The sequence below is a fragment of the Bombina bombina genome, chromosome 10, assembly GCF_027579735.1.
Source record: "Bombina bombina isolate aBomBom1 chromosome 10, aBomBom1.pri, whole genome shotgun sequence".
In the NCBI taxonomy this organism is placed as follows: Eukaryota; Metazoa; Chordata; class Amphibia; order Anura; family Bombinatoridae; genus Bombina; species Bombina bombina.
Genome location: NC_069508.1, coordinates 45,350,645 through 45,373,483, shown reverse-complemented (window position 1 = coordinate 45,373,483; position 22,839 = coordinate 45,350,645). Strand labels below are relative to the sequence as shown.

The window sequence follows — 22,839 nt, the reverse complement described above, 5'->3', positions numbered from 1 at the left end:
CTTAACACATTTACATGTTAAAATTTGAGGGTGTTAGAGTCTAACGCGGCAGTAAGTTAGCATATGATGCTGCTGTAAACTCAGATTAGTGACTTGCTATCGGAAGCTGGGTTATACGTGGTTCTTAACATATTTCAAGTCTTGTGGTTTTTTTTGTTAAGGACAGACGCAGCGTTGTGAGAGTATCAAGTGCTGCTATTAAATATCAAACACTAAAGCAAATGTTTTTCCAAATTTAAGATGCCCCTGGTTTACCCATATGTTTTAGTTGACTAGATAACAAAAAGCCTAAAGAGGCCAACAAGTATTAAATCTAAATAATTAGTTAAACCATAAGTTAAATATCATTAACAAAAGCACAAAAGAAGCAGTGCGAACGCCTGACGCGCGTTTCGCCAACTGCTTTGTCAAAGGCACCATCGCCTGAAGCCTACTGCGCTTGCAGGATTTGATCGCGGTCTGGAGGGCGTTCCTAGCATCATAGGGACGCCCCCCAGACCCGATCCCATCATTGAAATCTCGCGATCGTGATTTCAATTTGTCTACATCAGAACGTTGTTCCAATGTAGACTTTATAACCCGGTCACGAAAAGGTTAAAAGCACAATACCAGCTAATTCATATACATAAATAATCTAACTGGCAACATGTCTGAGAACATAGCTACTCAAACAAATGTATTTGCCAACCAGTATCTGTCGGCTAATCCAAGTTCACATCACATTAAGAAAAACACCCCACTGACCTAACTGAAACGATAAAGGGACAGTACAGTAAACATAGTTTTTTTCACTTAAAGTGAATGTCAACCATAACGTTTTTGAAACGCTAGGGTTGACTGTTGAAACAAATAAAGGGCACTTTCATTCATGAAGTATAAGATACTTCATGCAGAAAGTGCCTTTATTGGTTTCAACTGGTCGCCGTTCTTAGCTGCTATGGCAGCCCACGGCCAAGAATTTTTTTTTTTGCTAAGAGGTGACGTTTTCACCTGTTAGCCAATAGCCGTGCGGTAAAGCCGGTTTGGCGCCCATGGGAGCCAGATTTACTGCACGGCTGTTGGCTAAGAGGTGAAAATTATTCTCAGATATGAAGGTTAAAAATCATGTAGTTAACAATTATAAATTATACTTAATATATATAAATATTTGATGTCAAAAGAAAGCCCTATTTGTCTTCTATAAAATCATATACAGAGGCATCACTGCAATAACATGAAAGTAGCTGGAAGCGATCAGGATCGCTTCCACCACTTGAAACCCCTGACGACGTACACATATTATATACCGTTTTTCTCGCCATTAGGCTTTCTAAATATACCATTATTTTCATCATATCTTATAATTTACTGTATAAACATTTATAAAATATGATGAAAAAAAATGAAAAAAAAACACACTTTTTCGAACTTTGACCCCCAAAATCTGTTACACATCTACAACCACCAAAAAACAATCATGCTAAATAGTTTCTAAATTTTGTCCTGAGTTTAAAATTACCCAATGTTTACATGTTCTTTGCAAGTTATAGGGCAATAAGTACAAGTAGCACTTTGCTATTTCCAAACCATTTTTTTTTTTTTAAAAATTAGCAATAGTTACAATGTAACACTGATATCTGTCAGGAATCCTTGAATACCCCTTGATATGTATATATTGTTTTTTAGTAGACAACCAAAAGAATTGATCTAGGCCCATTTTGGTATATTTCATGCCACCATTTCCCCGCCAAATGCGATAAAATAAAAAAAGTGTTCACTTTTTCACAAACTTTAGGTTTCTCACTGAAATTATTTACAAACAGCTTGTGCAATTATGGCAGAAATGGTTGTAAATGCTTCTCTGTGATCCCATTTGTTCAGAAATAGCAGACATATATGGCTTTGGCGTTGTTTTTTGGTAATTAGAAGGCCGCTAAATGCTGCGCACCACATGTGTATTATGCCCAGCAGTGAAGCGGTTAATTAGGGAGCTTGTAGGGTTAATTTTAGCTTTAGTGTAGTGTAGTAGACAACCCAAAGTATTGATCTAGGGTTTAGGCCCATTTCACCGCCAAATGCGATCAAATAAAACTTTTTTTTTAACTTTTTTCACAAACTTTAGTTTCCACTCTGAAATTATTTACAAACAGCTTGTGCAATTATGGCACACATTGTTGTAAATGCTTTTCTGGGATTCCCTTTGTTCAGAAATAGCAGACATATATGGCTTTGGATTGCTTTTTGGTAATTAGAAGGCCGCTATTTGCTGCTGCGCACCTAGGGTTGCCACCTCAGCCATGTTTTCATGGACACTTTATGAGTCACACCTGCTGCAGGGTGTGCAGAGGGAAACATGCTGCTGGACAGCACAAAAATAGTGACCCTGGACAGCACTATTCATGTTCCTCCCTGCAGCATGTGTAACTCTAAGTGTCCAGGAAAAGATGGCGGAGATGGAAACCCTATGCGCACCACACGTGTATTATGCCCAGCACTGAAGGGATTCATTAGGGAGCTTGTAGGGTTAATTTTAGCTTTAATGTAGATAACTAGTATTATATATATTTGTTGTAAATAACTCATTGTTAAAATCTATTCCTGAAACTATTAGAAATATAACAATCCTGGTTATATGAAAGTTTTATAAACCACTGTTAGCAATTGTATCCTGGCTGTAACAGGTAAATGTAGTCTAGGCGGTTCCCCGTCACGTGACACAAGGGCATATCATTAACGTAAATACGTAATAAAACGCAACCCTCTCTTATACCACGTGACAAGGATCCGCCTAGCCAGCCAATCGCGTACGAGTTAATTTAACGTGACGCCACATCCTGCTTCTTTTTTCCTTAAGTTCGCGGGCTGTGTGTCAGTAGCTTTCTCCCTGATGAAGTAGTGAGTGCGGCTGACCGTTATACCGAAGTTCTCTTTCGTCTACTACTCTAGGCTACCGCCCTTGTACGGTTTTTGGAAGGCTCCGGTCGACTCTACTCTCTGCTGTGTACAATTTGTGAGGTGAAAACCAGGCCCTGAGTTGCAGTAATGGCGTCACCTATGTCACGAATGCGCGCTGCTGAAGCCCGTGCTCGCTTAAATGACGGTACAATTTATTCTTACAATAACTTTATTTTACTATACATTTTATATATATGTTCAATTGTGAGGTAGTTTTGAGTGTTATGAAATATGGTCGTACAAAGCTAGCGAGGCCTTTATCAGACAAAGCACAGGGCCTGAGGCAATTGTCAGGCATGCTACTCTAGCTTTTTAAAACTCTTCGTGTATATATATATATATATATATATATATATATATATATATATATACCAGTATATGTGTGTATATGATAGAGAAATTTAGATATATAATTTTTTTTTTTGCAGAAGAGATCGTGTAATAGGGGCCGATGAGGTTCTCTGCGGTTGTAGGCCTGAGATCAGTCCCCGCCTTCTGCATCGAGTGAATAGGAATTCTAGCCCCGTTTTAAACGGGTCTTAAACACTTTTAGAGATTGTAATCCTAAATATTATCTTTATATGTAACTTTGCATTACTTTATTTTGGCCGCTTTCCTGCAATTAATCTGAATGGACAATGGAGATTAGGAAAGCAAAATAGCGAGGCCAACTCAGTGTACTTCTGTAACACGTTTAGATTGGTTGCTTTGAAGATTAATGCAGTTTGCCCATTTTTTTTATACAAGATAAAAAAAAAATACTTTTATAATGTTTAATTTAACTTTCTTCTCTTTTCAGCTATTTTAGATTATAAAAATGCTTCAAGAGAACTAGACTTCTTCGGTGGCCCATCCTACGCAAGGGAAAGGTAATGCAGACTATAGAGGAACCTGCTTTATTAGGGGTTGACAATCATCTAAATTGTTACCCCTTATTTCTTGATGTGGTATGGCTCAGGGTTGAGTTCGCCTATACGTTTCTTTCACGGCTAGACAAACATCTAGTGCCAGGGAGCCAATGAATGTTTCTAAATGTGGGAAAGTTTAACTTTCCCTGTTATCCTTTACTACAGTATATAGGAATAGGCAAACTACCAAATTTGCATGTTTTGTAAAATCAGTCTCCATTTGAAATATAACCACTAAAGGTTTGATATAAAATTATTTCCTTGGGTTTTCTGCTTTCTGTTTGACCGATCAGTGACCAGGCTGTTGTACCTTTTAAGTGTGTGGTTTGCTGCCACACGATTTTCCTCGTTATTAATTTGTATTTCAACCTTCTCAATCTCACTTGCCATATCTGCTTTTTTTGCAGAAAATAGGTAAACTAAAATACTGACGTTTTTGGCATAGTTATCATTGAGACCATACCTAATGTTTCAAACACTATCATTGAGCATATAGTTTATTCTTTCTGCTTGTCATACCTTTAGGGGCAGTGTGCTTTTGAAGTTAAAGGGACATAAGCTTTTTGCATGTTGTAATAGCATATTTTCTCCACAGTACATAGCAGCTTTAAAGTAAAGGTAAACTTTGGTGAATGCAAGCCCGTTTTTAAAAATACTATTAAAAACAGGGGCACTTTCATTCATCAAAGTTTACAAAGCAGCAGTTTTGGTAAAAACAATTACTTTTTTTTCCCTCTTCACTGCTACAGCAGCTTCCCCCACCTAGAGATCCTCTATTCACACGTCCACAATGACTAATCCGGCTTCCTCCAATCACAGCATGGCTTCAGGCAATGACTACCCTGGGGAGAAAGCTGTGATTGGAGGAAGCCATATTAGTCATTGCTGACGTGTGAATAGAGGATCTCTAGGTGGGGGAAACTGCTGTAGCAGTGAAAAGAAAAAAAAAGGTAGTTTTTTTTTTTTTTAACAAAACTACTGCTTTGTAAGCTTTGAATGAAAGTGAGTCTGTTTATATTTTTTTAAAAAAAGGCTTTAATTCACCAAAGTTTACCTTCATAATGACTACGTTTTGCTTTCTCTATTTGAATTGCGAAAGAATTTGGTTTCAGTGTTCCTTTATCTTTTGTATGACGTTTTAACATAAGCATGTCTTCTGTTTACTTTTTAACATGCACAGGAAAGTTTTAATTTGTATCACATTTATTTATCATAAGCAGATGTGATTCATGTCAACAGATTGTCAAAATTTCAAGCACTGTATAGCTAATAAGAAACCATGCACAAAGAAAAATAAACATAAAAACAGATCCTTTTTACTTAAAGGGACAGTTTACAAAGCAGCTGTTTTGGTAAAAACAATTACCCTTTTCCCCCTCTTCACTGCTACAGCAGCTTCCCCCACCTAGAGATCCTCTATTCACACGTCCACAATGACTAATCCAGCTTCCTCCAATCACAGCCTTCACCTCAGGGTAGTCATTGCCTGAAGCCATATTAGTCATTGCTGACGTGTGAATAGAGGATCTCTAGGTGGGGGAAACTGCTGTAGCAGTGAAAGAAAAAGGTAGTGATTTTTTTTTTAACAAAACAGATGCTTTGTAAACTTTGATGAATGAAAGTGCCCTTTATTTAAAAGAAAAAAAAAGGCTTTCATCCACCAAAGTTTACCTTCACGTTAATGACTATGTTTTGCTTTCTCTATTTGAATCGCGAAAGAATTTGGGTTCAGTGTTCCTTTATCTTTTCTATGTTTTAACATAAGAGCATGTCTTCTGTTTACTTTAACATGTACAGCAATGGTTTAATTTGTATCACATTTATTTCTCATAAGCAGATGTGATTCATGTCCACAGCTGTCTAAATTTAAAGCACTGTATAACTAATAAGAAACCATGCACAAAGAAAAAATGAACATAAAAACGGGTCCTGTTAAAGGAACAAAACAAGTTGGAATAGACAAAATATAATATGTACTTTTAAAGGTTACTAAACCCATTTTCTTTCTTTCATGATTCAGATAGAGCAGCAACTTTTAAATTTACCCCTATCAATTTTTTCCACTTTCTATCTTTATTTAAAACGTTGAAGCCAGTCCATTTTATGTTCAGCACCCTGGATAGCCCTTGCTTATTGGTGGCTACATTTAGCAAACCAATAAGCAAGCATAACCCAGTGTCGACTTAACCAATAAATGGGCTGGTTCTTAATCTGAATGTAAATTTTGATGCTAAAGTGTCTGGTTTTTAAAAAATCGCTTAAATTTATCAATTTACACTTGATCGTGTTGTGAAAAAATACTTAACTTTTAAGCAGCTCCAGCTTCTAATCAATGCAAGACATTTCTGATGTCAGAAATGATGGATAGGTCATCCTCCAATCACGGCTCTCCCCCTTTGTCCCTTTCATATATGTGTTTGTATTTTTTTTATGGGTTATTTCAAAATAACATTTGTCCCTTAAACTTGTATGCATATACAGCCTTTTAAACACTTTTTCTGTTACAAGATATGACGAGTCAGTGGATTTCATCCTTATGGGATTATGCCTCCCAGCAGAGCTGTATATATAGCTCTTCCCTTACCTCCCACTCCAGTCATTCTCTTTGCCTGTGTTAGTGATAGAAAGAGGCAGAGTGATGTGTTATAGATTCTTCAAGTGTTTATTATTTAAAGTGGTGCCAAAGTGTGCTACTTTGTTCTGGGGTTTAGCCTAGACCAAATCAGTCTCTTCAGTGCAAAAAGAGAAGCATTTGGTGGCTTCAAAGCAATGGGAGTTGTGGGACTTAATTCTCACTGCACCTCCCATATACTGTTGCTGCCATATCAGAGGTAAAAAAAAAAAGCAGTCTTTTGCTCAGTATTTTTCTTGTATCCTTCAGGTCCATGTGAGCAGTTTGATTTCACACGCCTGAGTGCTGCCTTTGCTGTCGGCAGCTTGTCAGGTAAGTGCCATTTTTGTTTCTGGGATTAGAAAACAGACAGAAGGCCTCAGAAGGATTTGGCATCTCACTTTAGGATTGAGCAGCCCTTTGCATATTATATGGGCTCTTTGCAGGTATGCATCCTCTTGTTTATCTTAGGAGAGTATACAGACAGCATATATGTTTTGACAACCCTCTTGCATGGCAACTACTTGTTAATTTGTGTTGTAAACAAATATGGGGCATGTTATCCCGGTAGTTATTTATACAGCAGCGACTGTAAACAAACCGACAGAGTTTGCTGCACATGACGTTGTTACTTTAATGGGCATAGTAACGTCTACTTCAGTGAGTTTACAATGCTAATTGTATATTTTCTGACGCTGATACAGACATTAACATGTTTACTGTATAAACTTTATTAAAAGACTTGAGGCTGTTTATATTACTTCATCCTTTGACAGGTTTTTCATATACATAACAATGTCTTGTTGTAGCAATATCTGTTACTGGTTTGTCTCCAAGAGATAACATGTTCCTTTAAAAAAAAAAAAAAGATTTTTGTTAATATAGAGGAAATAGCTCAGCATGCTAATGCACTGTGGCTGAGATCTGTAGGAACTTGAGGGTTGCTTGTTTGATCCCCAGTGAGGTCAGGCAAACTGTATTAGTTACACTGATTTATATTAATATTGTGGCTGTTTTTGTTTGTTTTTAATCATTGCATGGGATGGTACAAACTTTCACAAGGATAAGTTTCTTTCAGAATTAGACGGTACCGTCCTATTCTGAGTGTATTATTTTCAATAAATTATAACTAGGAACAAACGCACTAAGCATTGAGTTAATTTTCCGAGTTCAAGGAATAGTTTCCTATGTTCAAATTTATTTTTGCTCTTTGACAATAGCTGCTGGGGGTCTGTTTACAAAGGGCCATATTCCAGCCAGGCCCACCTGGAGACCCAACCAGGCTTGGAACAAGGGTAAACAACCCAAGAAGCCCGCTGCTACTTTTACTAAGACAGCATGAAGGGGCTGCCTCCGATCTGGGGGCAGACTATCTCCTTATCCAGGCTTGGATGAGAGATGTTCAGGATCCCTGGACACTAGAAATCGTGTTTCAAGGGTATCAGTTGGAGTTAGAGTTCCTTCCCAAGGGGAAGGTTTCTTTCTCGATTGTCTGTAGACCAGCGAAAAAGAGGCGTTCTTACATTAAAGACCTCTCCACTATGGGAGTTCTTTGTCCCGTTCCGAAACTGGAACAAGGGCAGGGGTTTTACTCAAATCTTTTTGTGGTTCCCAAAAAAGAGGGAACGTTCCGACCCATTTTAGATATCAAGAGTCTAAACAAGTTTCTCAGAGTTCCATCCTTTCAAGATGGAGACTATTCGGACAATTCTTCCATTGATCCAGGAGGGTCAATATAGGGCCCTGGGGATAGTCTCCCTGAGGGTGATGGGGGAAACCAGACGTGGACTCCTTGCCCAATGTGCTTAGAGGGATATGACTGCACCTCACTGACGAGGCCCAAAGGAGGCCGAAACGATCGTCTGGGGTTGTCATGTTCCTTGTTCAGAGGAGAATTGCCTGGTATTTCGGGGCTGGACTGACCATGTCGGCGCGATCAGACTGATATACTACAGGAAAGTTTTCCTCTGTGAAAAGCACAATTGGGCAGAAAGAAGCTACTACCAGGTGGCAACCAGGCCATAGAACAAGCTATTGATGCTGCTGTTCGTTCCTGGCAGACTGCTTCTCATTCTGTTTTGCATCAATATAGGACTACCATGGACTTAAAGGATGCATATCTTTATATTCCTACCCATAAAGATTATCACCAGTTCCTAAGGTTTGCCTTTCTGGAAAAACCTTTTCAGTTCGTGGCTCTTCCCTTTGGGCTGGCCGCGGTACCCAGGATCTTCATAAAGGTTCTAGGGACTCTGCTAGCGGTTCTCAGACCGCGGGGCATTGAAGTGGCACCTTATCTGGACGATATTCTGATCCAGGTGTCTTATCAACTGACAGTCTCATACCGCCATAGTCCGGTCCTTTCTAAGGACTCACGGGTGGAAGGTGAATCTAGAAAAGAGTTAATTCCTCAGACAAGGGTTCCTTTCCTGGGAAGTCTATTAGATTCTGTATCCATGATAATCTTTTTGACAAAGGTGAGAAAGTTAAAGATTTTAAATACACACCGAGCCCTTAAGTCCAATCCTCGGCCGTCAGTGGCTCAGTGCATTGAGGTAATTGGATTGATGGTGGCGGCAATGGATATCATTCTGTTTGCTCGTTTTTCATCTCAGACCTCTACAACTGAGCATGCTCAGACAGTGGAATGGAGATTATGCAAATTTGTCTCCTCAGATAGATCTGGATCAGGAGACAAGACTCTCTTCTTTGGTGATTGTCTCTGGATAATCTGACCAAAGGGACATGCTTCTGCAGACCCTCATGGGTGATGGTGACAACGGACGCCTGTCTATTAGGATGCAGTCTGGAATTTCCTGACTCAGGGTGTGTGGACTCGGTCATAGTCTCTACTTCCAATCAATAGGAATTATCTTCAGGCTTTGCCTCAGTTGGCTTCAGCCAAATTCATCCGATGTCAGTCGGACAACATTGCGACTGTGGGCAAGGAGTTCCTTAGCAATGACAGAAGTATCCAATATAATTCGGTGGGCGGAGGCTCTTATCTGTTGGAAATCTACATCCCAGGAGTGGACAACTGGGAGGCAGATTTTTTGAACAGACGTTTCATCTGGGGGAGTGGAAACTCCACCCGGAGGTCTTTGCCACCCTGATTCTCAGATGGGGCAGGCTGGAGCTGGATCTCATGGCGTCTCGTTAGAATGCCAAGCTCCCGAGATACGGATCCAGGGATTCTCATGCCACACTGATAGATGCCTTGGCAGTTCAACCTAGCTTATGTGTTCCCTCCATTTGCTCTCCCTCCCTGGGTGATTGTTCGAGTCAAACAGAGGGCTTCAGTGATTCTCATCGCTCCTGCGTGGCCTCGCAGGACTTGGTATGCCGATCTGATTCACATGTCATCTCTGCCACCGTGGAAGCTTCCATTGAGACAGGACCTTCTCATTCAGGGACTCTTCCATCAGCTCACTGCTTGGAGATTGAACACTTGATTTTATCTAAGCGAGGGTTCTCTGATTCGGTCATAGATACCTTGATTCAGGCACGCAAGTCTGTTACTAGAAAAGTTTACCTTAAGATATGGCGTAATATCTTTATTGGTGCGAATCCAAGGGCTACTCATGGAGTAGGGTTAGGATTCCCAGGATTTTATCTTTTCTCAAAGGATTAAAGAAAGGGTCGTCAGCAAGTTCCTTAAAGGGACAGATTTATGCTTTGTCTATTTTGCTACACAAGCGTCTGGCAGATGTTCCATATGTTCAATCTTTTTGTCAGGCTCTGATTAGAATCAGGCCTGTGTTTAGACCAATTGCTCCTCTGAGTTTGAATTTAGTTCTTAATGTTCTTCAAGGGGTTCTGTTTGAACCCATGCATTCCATAGATATTAAGAAGTTATCTTGGAAAGTTTTTATTTTTGGTTGCTATTTCTTCTGCTTGCAGAGTTTCTGAGCTTTCAGCTTTACAATGTGATTCTCCTTATCTTATTTTCCATTCTGATAAGATGGTCTTAAGTACCAAACCTGGTTTCCTTCCTAAGGTTGTTTCTAATAAGAATATTAATCAGGAAATTGTTGTTCCTTCCTTGTGTCCTAATCCTAAGGAGCGTCTGTTATATAACTTGGACGTGGTCCGTGCCCTGAAGTTTTACTTGCCAGCTACTAAAGATTTTCGTCAATCATCTTCATTTGTTTTTTTTTGTTTTTTTTTTTCTTGAAAACGTAGGGGCCAGAAAGCTACGGCTACCTCCCTTTCTTTTTTGGCTGAAGAGTATCATCCGTTTGGCATATGAGACTGCTGGACAGAAGCCTCCAGAAAGAATTACGGCTCATTCTACTAGGGCTGTGGCTTCCTCATGGGCATTTAAAAATGATGCTTCTGTTGAACAGATTTGCAAGGCTGCAACTTGGTCGTTTCTTCACATTTTTTCCAAATTTGATACTTTAGCCTCGTCTGAGGCTGTTTTTGGGAGAAAGGTTCTTCAAGCAGTGGTGCCTTCTGTTTAGGTTCCTGTTTTGTCCCTCCCTTTCATCCGTGTCCTATTGCTTTGGTATTGTATCCCAAAAGTAAGGATGACATTTTCTGTGCACTCGTCATATATTGTAAAAGGAAATTTATGCTTGCCTGATAAATTTATTTCTTTTACGATATGACGAGTCCACAGCCCACCCTGTCAATTTTCTAAGACAGGTCTTTATTTTTGTTAAACTTCAGTCACCTCTGCACCTTGGCTTTTCCTTTCTCTTCCTAACTTCGGTCAAATGACTGGAGTGGGAGGGAAGGGAGGAGCTATATATACAGCTCTGCTGTGGTGGTCTTTGCCTCCTCCTGCTGACCAGGGGGCGATATCCCGTAAGTAAGGATGAAATCCGTGGACTCGTCATATCGTAAAATAAATAAATTTATCAGGTAAGCATAAATTTCCTTTTTTTTACTTTATCCGTCATGTTAACTCTTATAACTAACCTTTTCATAATCCTAAATCTGATTAAATTATGACATCTATTAGCTACCATCAGCATGAAACTGAATTTTCCTGTTCTTGTCCACAAATGCCCTTGGTAACAAGTGGCTTTTTTTTAAAATTATAAACAAAATAAGTATAAAATCACATGAATTGCATACACAATTCCTTATTCCAGACTAAATGTTCCTAATATACAGGTGTAATGCCCTTTGGGCTAACACTCTCTAATAGACCTGTTAATATTTATACCTAACAAAACCCCAGAAAAACAAGAAGGAAAAAGAGTAGGGGGATCCTATTCCTCTCTCCGCTCTTCCACGCTATACCTGAGAATCGTATATACCTATACTTGATTTATATGTATAAATTCTTCCCTATGGACACATATCTGAAATACCTCTTCTCTCTTGGATCTTAAATAGGCGTATTCCAACATTAATAATTCATTAATTCATGAAAATAACATTTCTGTTTCAGGGACATTTTGTTTTTTTCCAGTTTCTGGCTAATAAGGATTTTATTGCATTTAGTACAAACATAAGTTTAGCTCTTATTTTACAAATACCTTTAATGGGTTTATTTAATAAGGCTATATATCTATCTCAAATTGTAAATCTTCCTTCCGACTTATCTGCTGAATGCATCTGGAGAATACTCCCCATGCATTTTTCACCATGGGACAATCTTTTTCCCATTTTTGTATAAATCTGTTTTATAAATTCTTCAGATGTATTAAGTTTAGAACTAAATGAGATGGTACTTCTTATAGGGGTTTCCTTATAACATACTTTTTCAAAGATGGTTAATTGCCGAGTTTAGCTTTTTCTGGATGCATTTCCAGGAAGTTATAAATTTGTAAATTATTTTAACCATTTGCCTTAAGTTCCTTCAGCAAGATTCATTAGATCCTGTTGTGATTTAATTCTCCCATTATCTATAAATTTAATTAGTGGTATAGTTTGATATATTTTTTTTTTCTAATATCCTTTGTAATGTTGCTCTATAGTAGTTAATTTGGTACTCCTAACCCTTATTTTTTCCTTACCATATAAAGAATAGAAGCTTTAATTCTAGGTTTAGTTTGTTTCCAAATAAAAGATTTTTTTCTGAAGATTATTGCAGTATGTGTTAGGAATATTAATAGGAATTTTCTGAAATACATATAGGATACGTGGAAGAATATTCCTCTTTACAGTATGTATCCACCCTAACCATGATAGTTTTTGACTTCCATGTTCAAAGATCTGCTTGAAGATTAGTCAATAGTTTAGAGTAATTATCAGAGAAAAGTTGTGAATCATCTGCTAATTGTACCCCCAGATATTTTAGAGAGGTTTCTTTCCAGATGAATGAACTATGTGCTTTGCATTAAAGATATTTCCTAGGTGAGATCGAAAACTTAATCGCTTCCGACTTATTCTTAAGAAAATTTGAGTATTTCCCAAATTCCTGAAAGATAGGTTCTAGGTTTTGAATAGACCTTACTAGGTCCGTTATTGTTAACAGAACGTCATCTGCGTACAATGAGATCTTATATTCTTGTTTCCCTATTTTTATACCTTTTTTTTTAAATATTTAAATCAAAGAATATTGGCCGCTAATATTTCCATGAAGATGACAAATAAGGGGGACAACCCTGTCTTGTGCCATTGGAAATCTTAAACGGTTCAGAGAACACCCCATTAACTTTCACTTTAGCAGACGATGTGTACAGATGGAATATACGTTGTGTTTTTTTTTTTTTTTTTTTCCCAAAACCAAATTTTTTAAGTTAGTTGTAAAAAGGACCAGTCAAGCCAGTCGAACGCCTTTTCAGCATTTAATGAGTGTAACCAAAGGTATCTTATATAGTTTAGCGTATTATATGTAGTGCTTTAATGGTGTTATCTCTAGCTTCTCTTGGCACAAATCCTACTTGGTCAATATTTTTAATTTCAGGTAATATTTTATATGTCCTATTAAATATGTCTAGCATATATTTTTACATTGTTATTCAATAAAGAGATTGGTCTATAATTTTACCAGTTTTAGGTAATACTATAATCCTAGCTTCTAGCATTTCTTTTGCGAAGAGGGTATCTGTGCCTAGGGAGATGAAGTAAATCAAAAGTTTAGGGGCTAGAATCTCAGAAAAGTTTTTGTAATAGTTTGAACTAAATCCATAAGTGGCTTTTAATGCTAAAGTTCACAAAGTACAAAATGTGCATACATGTCTCCCAGACATGTAATTTTTTTTTCTTTAAAGGGACATAAAACTGTAGTTAAGCACAAGGTAATTTTTTATTGATGTTTATAAATGCAGAATCAATGAACCTTAGTGAAGAAATTGCGTTCTGTATGAACACAAGCTTATGAGTGCTCCGTTATGCACTAATTTTCTGTACATGGTCAAGACTACAAATACTTACTATTGTGAGCTGAAGTATTTTTGTGGTAAAATAGCTCCCTTTTTACATAGATTCAGGTGATATTTTGTCTGCTTAATTATGCTGAATCAATTTAAAGTGATTTAGAATATGGATATTATGTCCTTTTCATATGTTTTTTTTTTAAATAGGCTATTTCAAAATAACCTTAATCCCTTTTAACTTGTATGCATGCAACCTTTTTAAACACTTTTTTTGCTTTTGTTGTGATAACTTGAGTAACTGACCTTTTCATAAACCTAAATTTGATTTAGTTGACACCTGTATTAGTTACATAAACTGCTTGATGCTTTTGAACCATCAGCATAAAAAACAGAATTTTCCTGTTCACAAATGCACTTGCTAATACGTGGCTTTTAATGCTAAAGTTCACAAAGTACAAAATGTGCATACATGTATCCCAGACATGTATTTTTTTTTTTTTTTAAAGGGACATTAAACTGTAGTTATAAAATACTTCAAGTAATTACTAAAAATGTTTTATAGAAATGCAGAATCAATGGAAACCCACCGAAAGTGAAGAAATTGAATGGGTTCTGTATGAACACAAGCTTGAGTGCACTGCTATGCACTAATTTACTGTACATGGTCAAGAATACTAATGTATCCGTTTGTATCCTTTGATTGGTCTGCAAAGGGTGGTGGAGCTATGTGGAAAAAGGCACTCAAAAGCATAAAAATACCTTTAAGAACAGATAATCTGCACAGTATGTTGCAAAATGTTTCTCTTTTGTGAGGCTATTTTTATGCAGCTTCAAATCTTTGTTTAATGTCCCTTTTTTTTTAAAATTGCATATCACAATCTTCAATTCAGGTGGTATGTTAATTTTATAATTGTATTGATCCAGATAAAGCTGTTGGGAATTCTAAAATGTATCATTAAGATACTAGAAGTGAATCTTGGTAACCCAGTAGATCTTTGCCTCCTAATGAACTTAAGTGCCATACTGCAGACTTGAAGCACAATATTGTTTCAGACTGGTTATGGTATGCCTACAACTATTTTGTTTGCTTATGTAAGCAGTCAAGAAAAATATTTAACAAAATGCACAAACTTTAAAAAGTTGATAAATGTCAACTAATGCTTATACTATGCCTTTGCATTATGCTCATACACTATTTTTCTCCTCACAGCAAATTTTCCAGGTTTGAACCTTATGAGTCTTATGACTTGAGGTCTTCTCTGGTTGGGCAAGATCTGTACAGATCTGGCTATGGTAATAGTGATCTCAAACGCAACAGCTTCGGAGATAGTTTTGGCGATCGCTATGAAAACTACCGGGATAGCTTTGCAGCTGTAGGCTCTCTGGGGAGAGGAATGCCTGGTTTTCATGGCCGTGCATTTGGCAGCAGCTTTGCTGCTTTTGGAGGATCATCACGAGGCAGAGGTCGTGGCAGAGGAGTAAGTACAGAATCTTTCCGATTTTTTTCTTTTGATAAGTCACTTTGTCCATTACAAGACCAGTACTTTAAAATGGCATATACTGTCCATGCTGTAGTAGAAACAACTAAACAATTTAGTAAGCCATAGTTTACCCTTGGTTTAAATAGCTAAAAACTTGTTTGCTTAATGGAAATACTTATACTCTACTCTATTATGAAAGAAGGGCGACACTGCGCTGAAGGATATATGATTTTCCTTCACAATCACGTCCTTGCAAGTGTGAGATGACTAATTTTTAATGGTTGAGGGTTGGTAATAAGTGTCAATGTATGAAATTTAACTTGGTAGTTTCGAACACTTGGTCTATGGTTTATTTTAATTAATTGCACCTTTATTGGGTTTATTTTACATAACTTTTTTATTCTGAACAAATTTCCCTTTTAGAAAATGTTAATCATAGTTCTAAGTTTAAACTATGCAAAACTTAACATCTGTCTAAGGTCGAGTCATCTATAAAATATTTAACTGATTCTAGCTTTGATTACTTGACCCTCAGCAGTGGCAGTTTCCTCAGGTTCCAATTCCTATTTGGTAGCTAAACAGTTCAGTCATTTTTTTTACAAAACTACCTCTGAATTGCCTTTCAGACTTAATCATCTAAAATTTTTACTTTTTCAGTGTTAATCTTTCATCTAAACTTTATACTATAATTTATTGGTGGATACAGTCCTAACAAATTCACAAAATAGCTCAACTTCAGCTTAAACCTATAACGTCAAGGACCCCTAAACACGATCGAAAAGCATCAGTAAATGCCCAAAACAATGCAAAAACAATTTAGTTTGCTTCAAATGACTTACATTTTTTTTTTTTGTCAAATGTAAATTGTTTTTGTTCCTGATTCATCATGTGACAGTCGGCCAATCACAACATGCTTATGTATATCCTGTGAGTCTCACATGCTCAGTAGGAGTTGGTGTCAAACTGTGTAAATAAAGATTGTTTACATTTAGATAAAGGAAGTGTATTGGAAAGTTATGTCAGTTAAAATGGAAAGCCTTGAGGTAGACAGGTCAAAAATAAACTCAAACATAAGATTATAATCGTAAGTTTAGCCTTAAAATGCAATAGACAGACATATTAAGTAGTGAAAAACTGCTCCGTATGAGCGATTAACGCCCCCACAATATAGTTTTGAGATACAAATCCCCAAATTCTGCAATACTTATTTTTTTTATAATTAAATGTTAAAATTATTTTCCCTGCTTGTAATCTTCTCTGCCTGTCTGGTGTTTTGTGTTAAATGCAAATAGCCTTATTTAAAAACGATTACCTTTCTGATTACATTACTGTACTAGCTTTCTAATGGTACTATGTATACAAAAGTATTAATGTAACGCTGCCTTTAGGTTGCTTGGATAAACTGTATTGACGTAAATATTGCCTAAATAAAGACATTCACATTTGGTTCCGTCCCCATTTTACAGATTCAGATATTCACGATATCCAAAACTTTTCCAATTCCAAGGAGTTTGGATATAAAGTTTCACCTGTATAGATCTTTTTCTTTTACAAGATATGACTAGTCCACGGATTTCATCCATATAGGATATCGCCTCCTGGTCAGCAGGAGGAGGCAAAGAGCACCACAGCAGAGCTGTATATATAGCTCCTCCTTTCCCTCCCACCCCAGTCCTTCTCTTTGCCTGTGTTAGTGATAGGAAGAGGTAAAGTGAGGTGTTTAGATTCTTCAATCAACAGTTTATTATTTTTAAATGGTGCCAGTGTGTACTTTTATTTTTTTTTCTAAGGGCTAGAGCTTCTGGCTTTTCAGACGGGGATATTCTCACTCTGCAAAACACGCTCCCATATTTATTGCTGCCCCGCTGATGGTCTTAGCAGATATTATCTAAGACCCTATTTGTCCCCACAGAAGTGCTGGAGGTGAGGAAAGGGAACATCTTCATTGTGTGGGACAGCTTCATACTGTGTTCAGCGTTATGGTATGTACAGTCATTTATTTCTGGGGAGACTTAAGTATCTCAACAGACTGGCACTTATTCCCTGTACAGGGAAAAGGGTAATCGTTTTGCATTACAGGATTATGTGCATAAGTATTACCTTTTTTGTTTGGATATTCAGTAGCCTAATAAAGGGTTAACCAGGGGCTATGTTTTTACTATGGGCTTGACACAGATCAATCTTTTAGTGCGCAGTGCTTTATATGATTATTTTAATGTGGCATGCGCAACAAAGTATTTATTTTTGACACTACTAGACTAGTGTGTGTTTATGTGAAGGGGCAAATTGGTGATTCGAGGTTTTGTTATAGAACGGACATGTTTGTTTACCATGCTGTACTTGCTTTAACCAGGAACTTTAGTTGCGCCCACGAGGGTCGGAGCTTGAATTTTGCACGCTCAGACGCAAATTTTCTATCCAGATCCTGTCTTGGAGCAGCATCTATCTAGGCTCTGGTGTGGCCTAAGTCGCCTGTGTCTGCATAATTCACAAGCGACTTTAGGAGGGCCGTCCACGTCTATCCAGTGTTTAATTTTTGGACAGGTAGGCGCCACAGCTCTATGCAAGGGGGATAATTTAGACCTGAAATGAGTTAATCGGTAATACACTTACAGTATAAGTTTCTATAAATCTTAGTTTCCAAATCAATGCAACTTATTGCAGGGCAGCAAACTCAGGCAGCTTTAATATTTAAAGAGACAGTACACCTGTTTTTTTTTTTTTTCAGCAACTTTTTCCAAAGTATTTGCGTTTTTTATTTTATTTGGGATTTTAGAGAATCAGACCAATATTGCTATTAGTTCATCATGGCTGAACTTCTTCAGGAAAGTACCTGTAGTGTTTTAAATGCCAATGTGGAACCCCTATTACTTTTTGTCCCGCATGTACTGAGGGCTTTACAATGTAAAGAACAAACTTTCTTTAATGCAAATATAGCTAAGGATGAGAATCGGGGTATGCCGCAACTTTCTCCAAGCATCACAACCTTTAACGTCCACCCAAGCGACGCAGTGTTCCTCAACCGCGTCCACTTCATTCACTCTGCAGGATATGACTGCAGTTACGTCATCCACTCTTACAGTGTTACAAGGCAAATGCCGCAGGTCAGAGGCCCATGTGGTCCCTGCGACTTGATGCTTTGATAGCTCCCAATGTACCCTCCCAGGGCTCTGAATTGGGGGGTAGGGAGACCCTGTCTGAGGGGGAACTGTCTGACTCAGGAAGTGCGATGCCCCAGACAGATTTGGATATCGTGTCTTTAAGATTTAAACTTTTAACACCTCTGTCTTTTACTGCGAGAGGTTTTGATGACTCTTGACGACTGACTATTGTGGTCCCACCAGAGAAATTGTGTAAGATGGACAAATACTTAGAGGTCCCTTATTCCAATGTTCCAGTTCCTAAGAGAATTTTGGAAATTGTTGCAAGGGAATGGGAAGACCGGGTATCCCGTTCTCTCCCCATATTAAGAAAATGTACCCTATAGCTGACACCGTCCGGGACTCTTGGCAGACAGTCCCTAAGGTGGAGGGAGCTATTTCTATCCTGGCAAAGCGTCCGACTATTCCTATCAAGGACAGTTGTGCTTTCAAGGATCCCATGGATAAGAAGTTGGAGGGTCTTCTCAAGGGTTTTTATTGCAACCAGTGGCCTGCATTGTAATAGCCATGACTGCGGCTGCTTTTTGGTTTGAAGCTCTAGAAGAGTCTCTTAGGACTGAGACTTCCTTGGAGGAAATACTAGATAGAATTAAGGCCCTTAAGCTGGCAAATTCTTATATTATGGATGCTGCCTTTCAGGTCACCAAATTGGCAGTTAAGAGTTCGGGATTCTCCATCTTAGCACGGAGAGCCCTTTGGTTGAAATCTTGGTCTGCGGATGTATCCTCTAAATCCAAGCTTTTAGCTATTCCTTTCAAGGGAAAGACCCTATTCGGGCCTGACTTGAAAGAAATAATTTCTGACATTATGGGAGGTAAGGGTCACCTCCCTCAAGAGATGTCTAAGCAAAGGGGATGACAAAGTAATTTTCGTTTCTTTTGTAATTTCAAAGGAGTCCCCCCCCCCCCCCCTTTCCTCTTCTGCTAATCAGGAAGGGAATTATCCTCAAACCAAGCTCACATGGAGACACAGCCAGGCTTGGAACAAGGTTAAACAACCCAAGAAGCCCGCTGCTGCTCCCAAAACAGCATGAAGGGGCGGCCCTTGATCCGGGACCGGATCTAGTAGGGGGCAGACTCTCTTTATCCAGGCTTGGATTAGAGACGTTCAGGATCCCTGGACACTAGAAATCGTGTCCCAAGGGTATCGGCTGGAGTTCAAAAATTCCCTCCCAAGGGGAAGGTTTCTTCTTTCACGATTGTCTGTAGACCAGATAAAGAGGCGTTCTTACGTTGTGTAAAAGACCTCTCCACTATGGGAGTAATTTGTCCTGTTCCAATACAGGGGCAGGGGTTTTACTCCAATCTTTTTGTGGTTCCCAAAAAAGAGGGAACATTCGACCCATTTTATATATCAAGTCTAAACAAGTTTCTCAGAGTTCAATCCTATCAAGGTGGAGACTATTCGGACAATTCTTCCATTGATCCAGGAGGGTCAATATGACTACCTTGGACTTAAAGGATGCATATCTTCATATTCCTATCCAGATCATCAGTTCATGAGGTTTGCCTTTCTGGACAAACATTTTCAGTTTGTGGCCCTACCCTTCGGGCTGGTCACAGCACCCAGGATCTTAACAAAAGTTCTAGGGTCTCTGCTGGTGGTTCTCAGGCCGCGGGGCATTGCAGTGGCGCCTTATCTGGACGATATTCTGATCCAGGCGTCATATCAGCTGACAGAAAGGACAGAACCATGTCTGTATGAGATTTTAAGTACTCAAGGGTGGAGGGTGAATCTAGAAAAGAGTTAATTAATTCCACATTAATTCAGTCTTCTTGACGGATGTCAGAAAGTTAGATTCTGAATCCATGCCGATACCTTCAGTCCAATCCTCAGCCATCAGTGGCTCAGTGCATGGAGGTAATTAGATTGATGGTGGACATCATTCCGTTCGTTTTCATCTCAGACCTCTACAGCTGAGCATGCTCAGACAGTGGAATGGAGATTATGCAAATTTGGCTCCTCAGATACATTTGGATCAGGAGACAAGAGACTCTTTGGTGTTTGTCGAGGTCATCTGTCCCAAGGGACATGCTTCCGCAGACCCTCATGGGTGATGGTGACAACGGACGCCAGTCTACTAGGATGGGGGAGCAGTCTGGAATTCCCTGAAGGCTCAGGGTGTGTGGACTCGGTCGGAGTCTCTACTTCCAATCAATATTCTGGAATTGAGGGCAATATTCAATGCGCTTCAGGCTTGGCCTCAGTTGGCTTCGGCCAAATACATCCGATTTCAGTCGGACAATATCACGACTATGGCTTGCATCAATCATCAGAGAGGAACAATGAGTTACTTAGCGATGACAGAAGCATCCAGGATAATTCGGTGGGTGGATGCTAACTCTTATCTGTCAGCAATCTACATCCCAGGAGTGGACAACTGGGAAGCTTATTTTTTGAGCGGACAGACATTTCATCCGGGGGAATGGGAACTCCATCCGGAGGTCTTTGCCACCCTGATTCTCAGATGGGGCTGGCATTAGCTGGATCTTATGGCGTCTTGTCAGAATGCCAAGCTCCCGAGATACGGGTCCAGGGATTCTCAGGCCGAACTGATAGATGCATTGGCAGTGCCTTAGTCGTTCAACCTAGCTATGTGTTTCCACAGTTTGCTCTCCTTCCCTGGGTGATTGCTAGGATCAAACAAGAGGGCTTCAGTGAGTCTCATTGCTCGTGCGTGGCTGCGCAGGACTTGGTATGCCGATCTGGTGAACATGTCATCCCTGCCTTTGTGGAAGCTTCCATTGAGGCAGGACCTTCTCATTCAGGGACCCTTCATCATCCGAATCTAATTTCTCTACAACTGACTGCTTTGAGATTGAACGCTTGATTTTATCTAAAAATCTAATTCGGTCATTGATGCCTTGATTCATGCACATAAGCTGGTTACTAGAAAGATTTACCATAAGATATGGCGTAAATATCTTTATTTGTGCGAATCCAAGAGTTACTCATGGAGTAAGATTAAGATTTTGTCCTTTCTCCAAGAAGGATTGGTGAAGGGGTTATCAGCAAGTTCCTTAAAGGGACAGATTTCTGCTTTATCTATTTTGTTACACAAAAGTCTGGCAGATATTCCGGATGTTCACAATCCTTTTGTCAGGCTCTGTTTCTGATTTTTCGGCTTTACAATGTGATTCTCCTTTACTTTTTTTTTTTTCATTCCGATAAGGTAGTGTTATGTACTAAACCTGGTTTTCCTAAGGTTGTTTCTATCAAAAATATTAATCAGGAAATTATTGTTCCTTCATTGTGTCCCAATCTTAAGGAGTGTCTTTTAAATAAGTTGGACGTGGTCCGTGCCCTGAAGTTTTACTTGCAGGCGACTAAAGAATTTCGTCAATCATCTTCATTTGTTTTTTCCGGAAAAAGTTAGGGCCAGAAAGCTACGGCTACTTCCTTCTTTTTGGCTGAAGAGTATCATTCGTTTTGCTGGACTGCAGCCTCCTGAAAGAATTACGGCTCATTCTACTAAGGCTGTGGCTTCCTCATAGGCATTTGAAAATGATGCTTCTGTTGAACAGATTTGCAAGGCTGCAGCTTGGTCATCTCTTCACACTTTTTCCAAATGTAATACTTTTACCTCGTCTGAGGCTGTTTTTGGGAGAGAGGTTCTTCAAGCAGTGGTGCCTTCAGTTTAGGTTCCTGTCTTGTCCCTCCCTTTCATCCGTGTTCTATAGCTTTGGTATTGTATCCCATAAGGATGAAATCTGTGGACTTGTCTTCTAAAAGAAAAGGAAATTTATGCTTACCTGATTTCTTTTACGATATGACGAGTCCACAGCCCACCCTGTCATTTTCTAAGGTAGGTCTTTATTTTTGTTAAACTTCAGTCAGCTCTGCACCTTGTTTTTTCCTTTCTCTTCTTAACTTCGGTTGAATGACTGGGAGGGAAGGGAGGAGCTAGATATACAGCTCTGCTGTGGTGCTCTTTGCCTCCTCCTGCTGACCAGGAGGCGATATCCCATAAGTAAGGATGAACCATAAGTAAGGATGAAATCTGGACTAGTCATATCGTAAAAGAAATAAATTTATCAGGTAAGCATAAATTATTTTTTATTAACTTTGTGTTTGCTAAGTAGAAACAATTTTTATTGTCCCCACTTAAATGAACACTATTCAAAATTAAACTTTAGGTAGAGCATGCAGCTAAAACTACTTTCCAATTATCAAAAGGTTCACTTTTTATATGCATACTTTCTGATTCACCAGCTCCTAATCATGTGATAATTTGGTCTATATGCATTTTGTGGTTGACCGATTTCTGCTACATAACTTAGGTAAAGGATAATTTAACTAACTGAAATTTGTTAGGAAAAGTAATCATTTGATATTTGCTTTTGTATTGTCACTTTATGATCCTTTAATAGGTAAGAGTAAATTCTCCTGTAAGCTTTTATTCTGTACTGATGAAATAATAGAGGGTCATTATCTTGACCGGTGAGTGTAATTTAGAATCTACCAGATGTG

General features: G+C 38.7%; 1 protein-coding gene across 1 annotated transcript in view; it reads left to right on the top strand.

Moving 5' to 3' along the window:
* Positions 1 to 2,805: 2,805 nt before the first annotated feature.
* The window catches only part of LOC128641393 (DBIRD complex subunit ZNF326), a 44,357-nt gene continuing 24,323 nt past the window's right edge, over positions 2,806 to 22,839 (top strand). Inside the window, exons 1-3 of the mRNA XM_053694019.1 lie at positions 2,806 to 3,079; positions 3,734 to 3,803; positions 14,938 to 15,205. Coding sequence (XP_053549994.1) covers positions 3,022 to 3,079; positions 3,734 to 3,803; positions 14,938 to 15,205 — 396 coding nt within the window. The 5' untranslated portion in view covers positions 2,806 to 3,021. The remainder of the gene's footprint in view (positions 3,080 to 3,733; positions 3,804 to 14,937; positions 15,206 to 22,839) is intronic.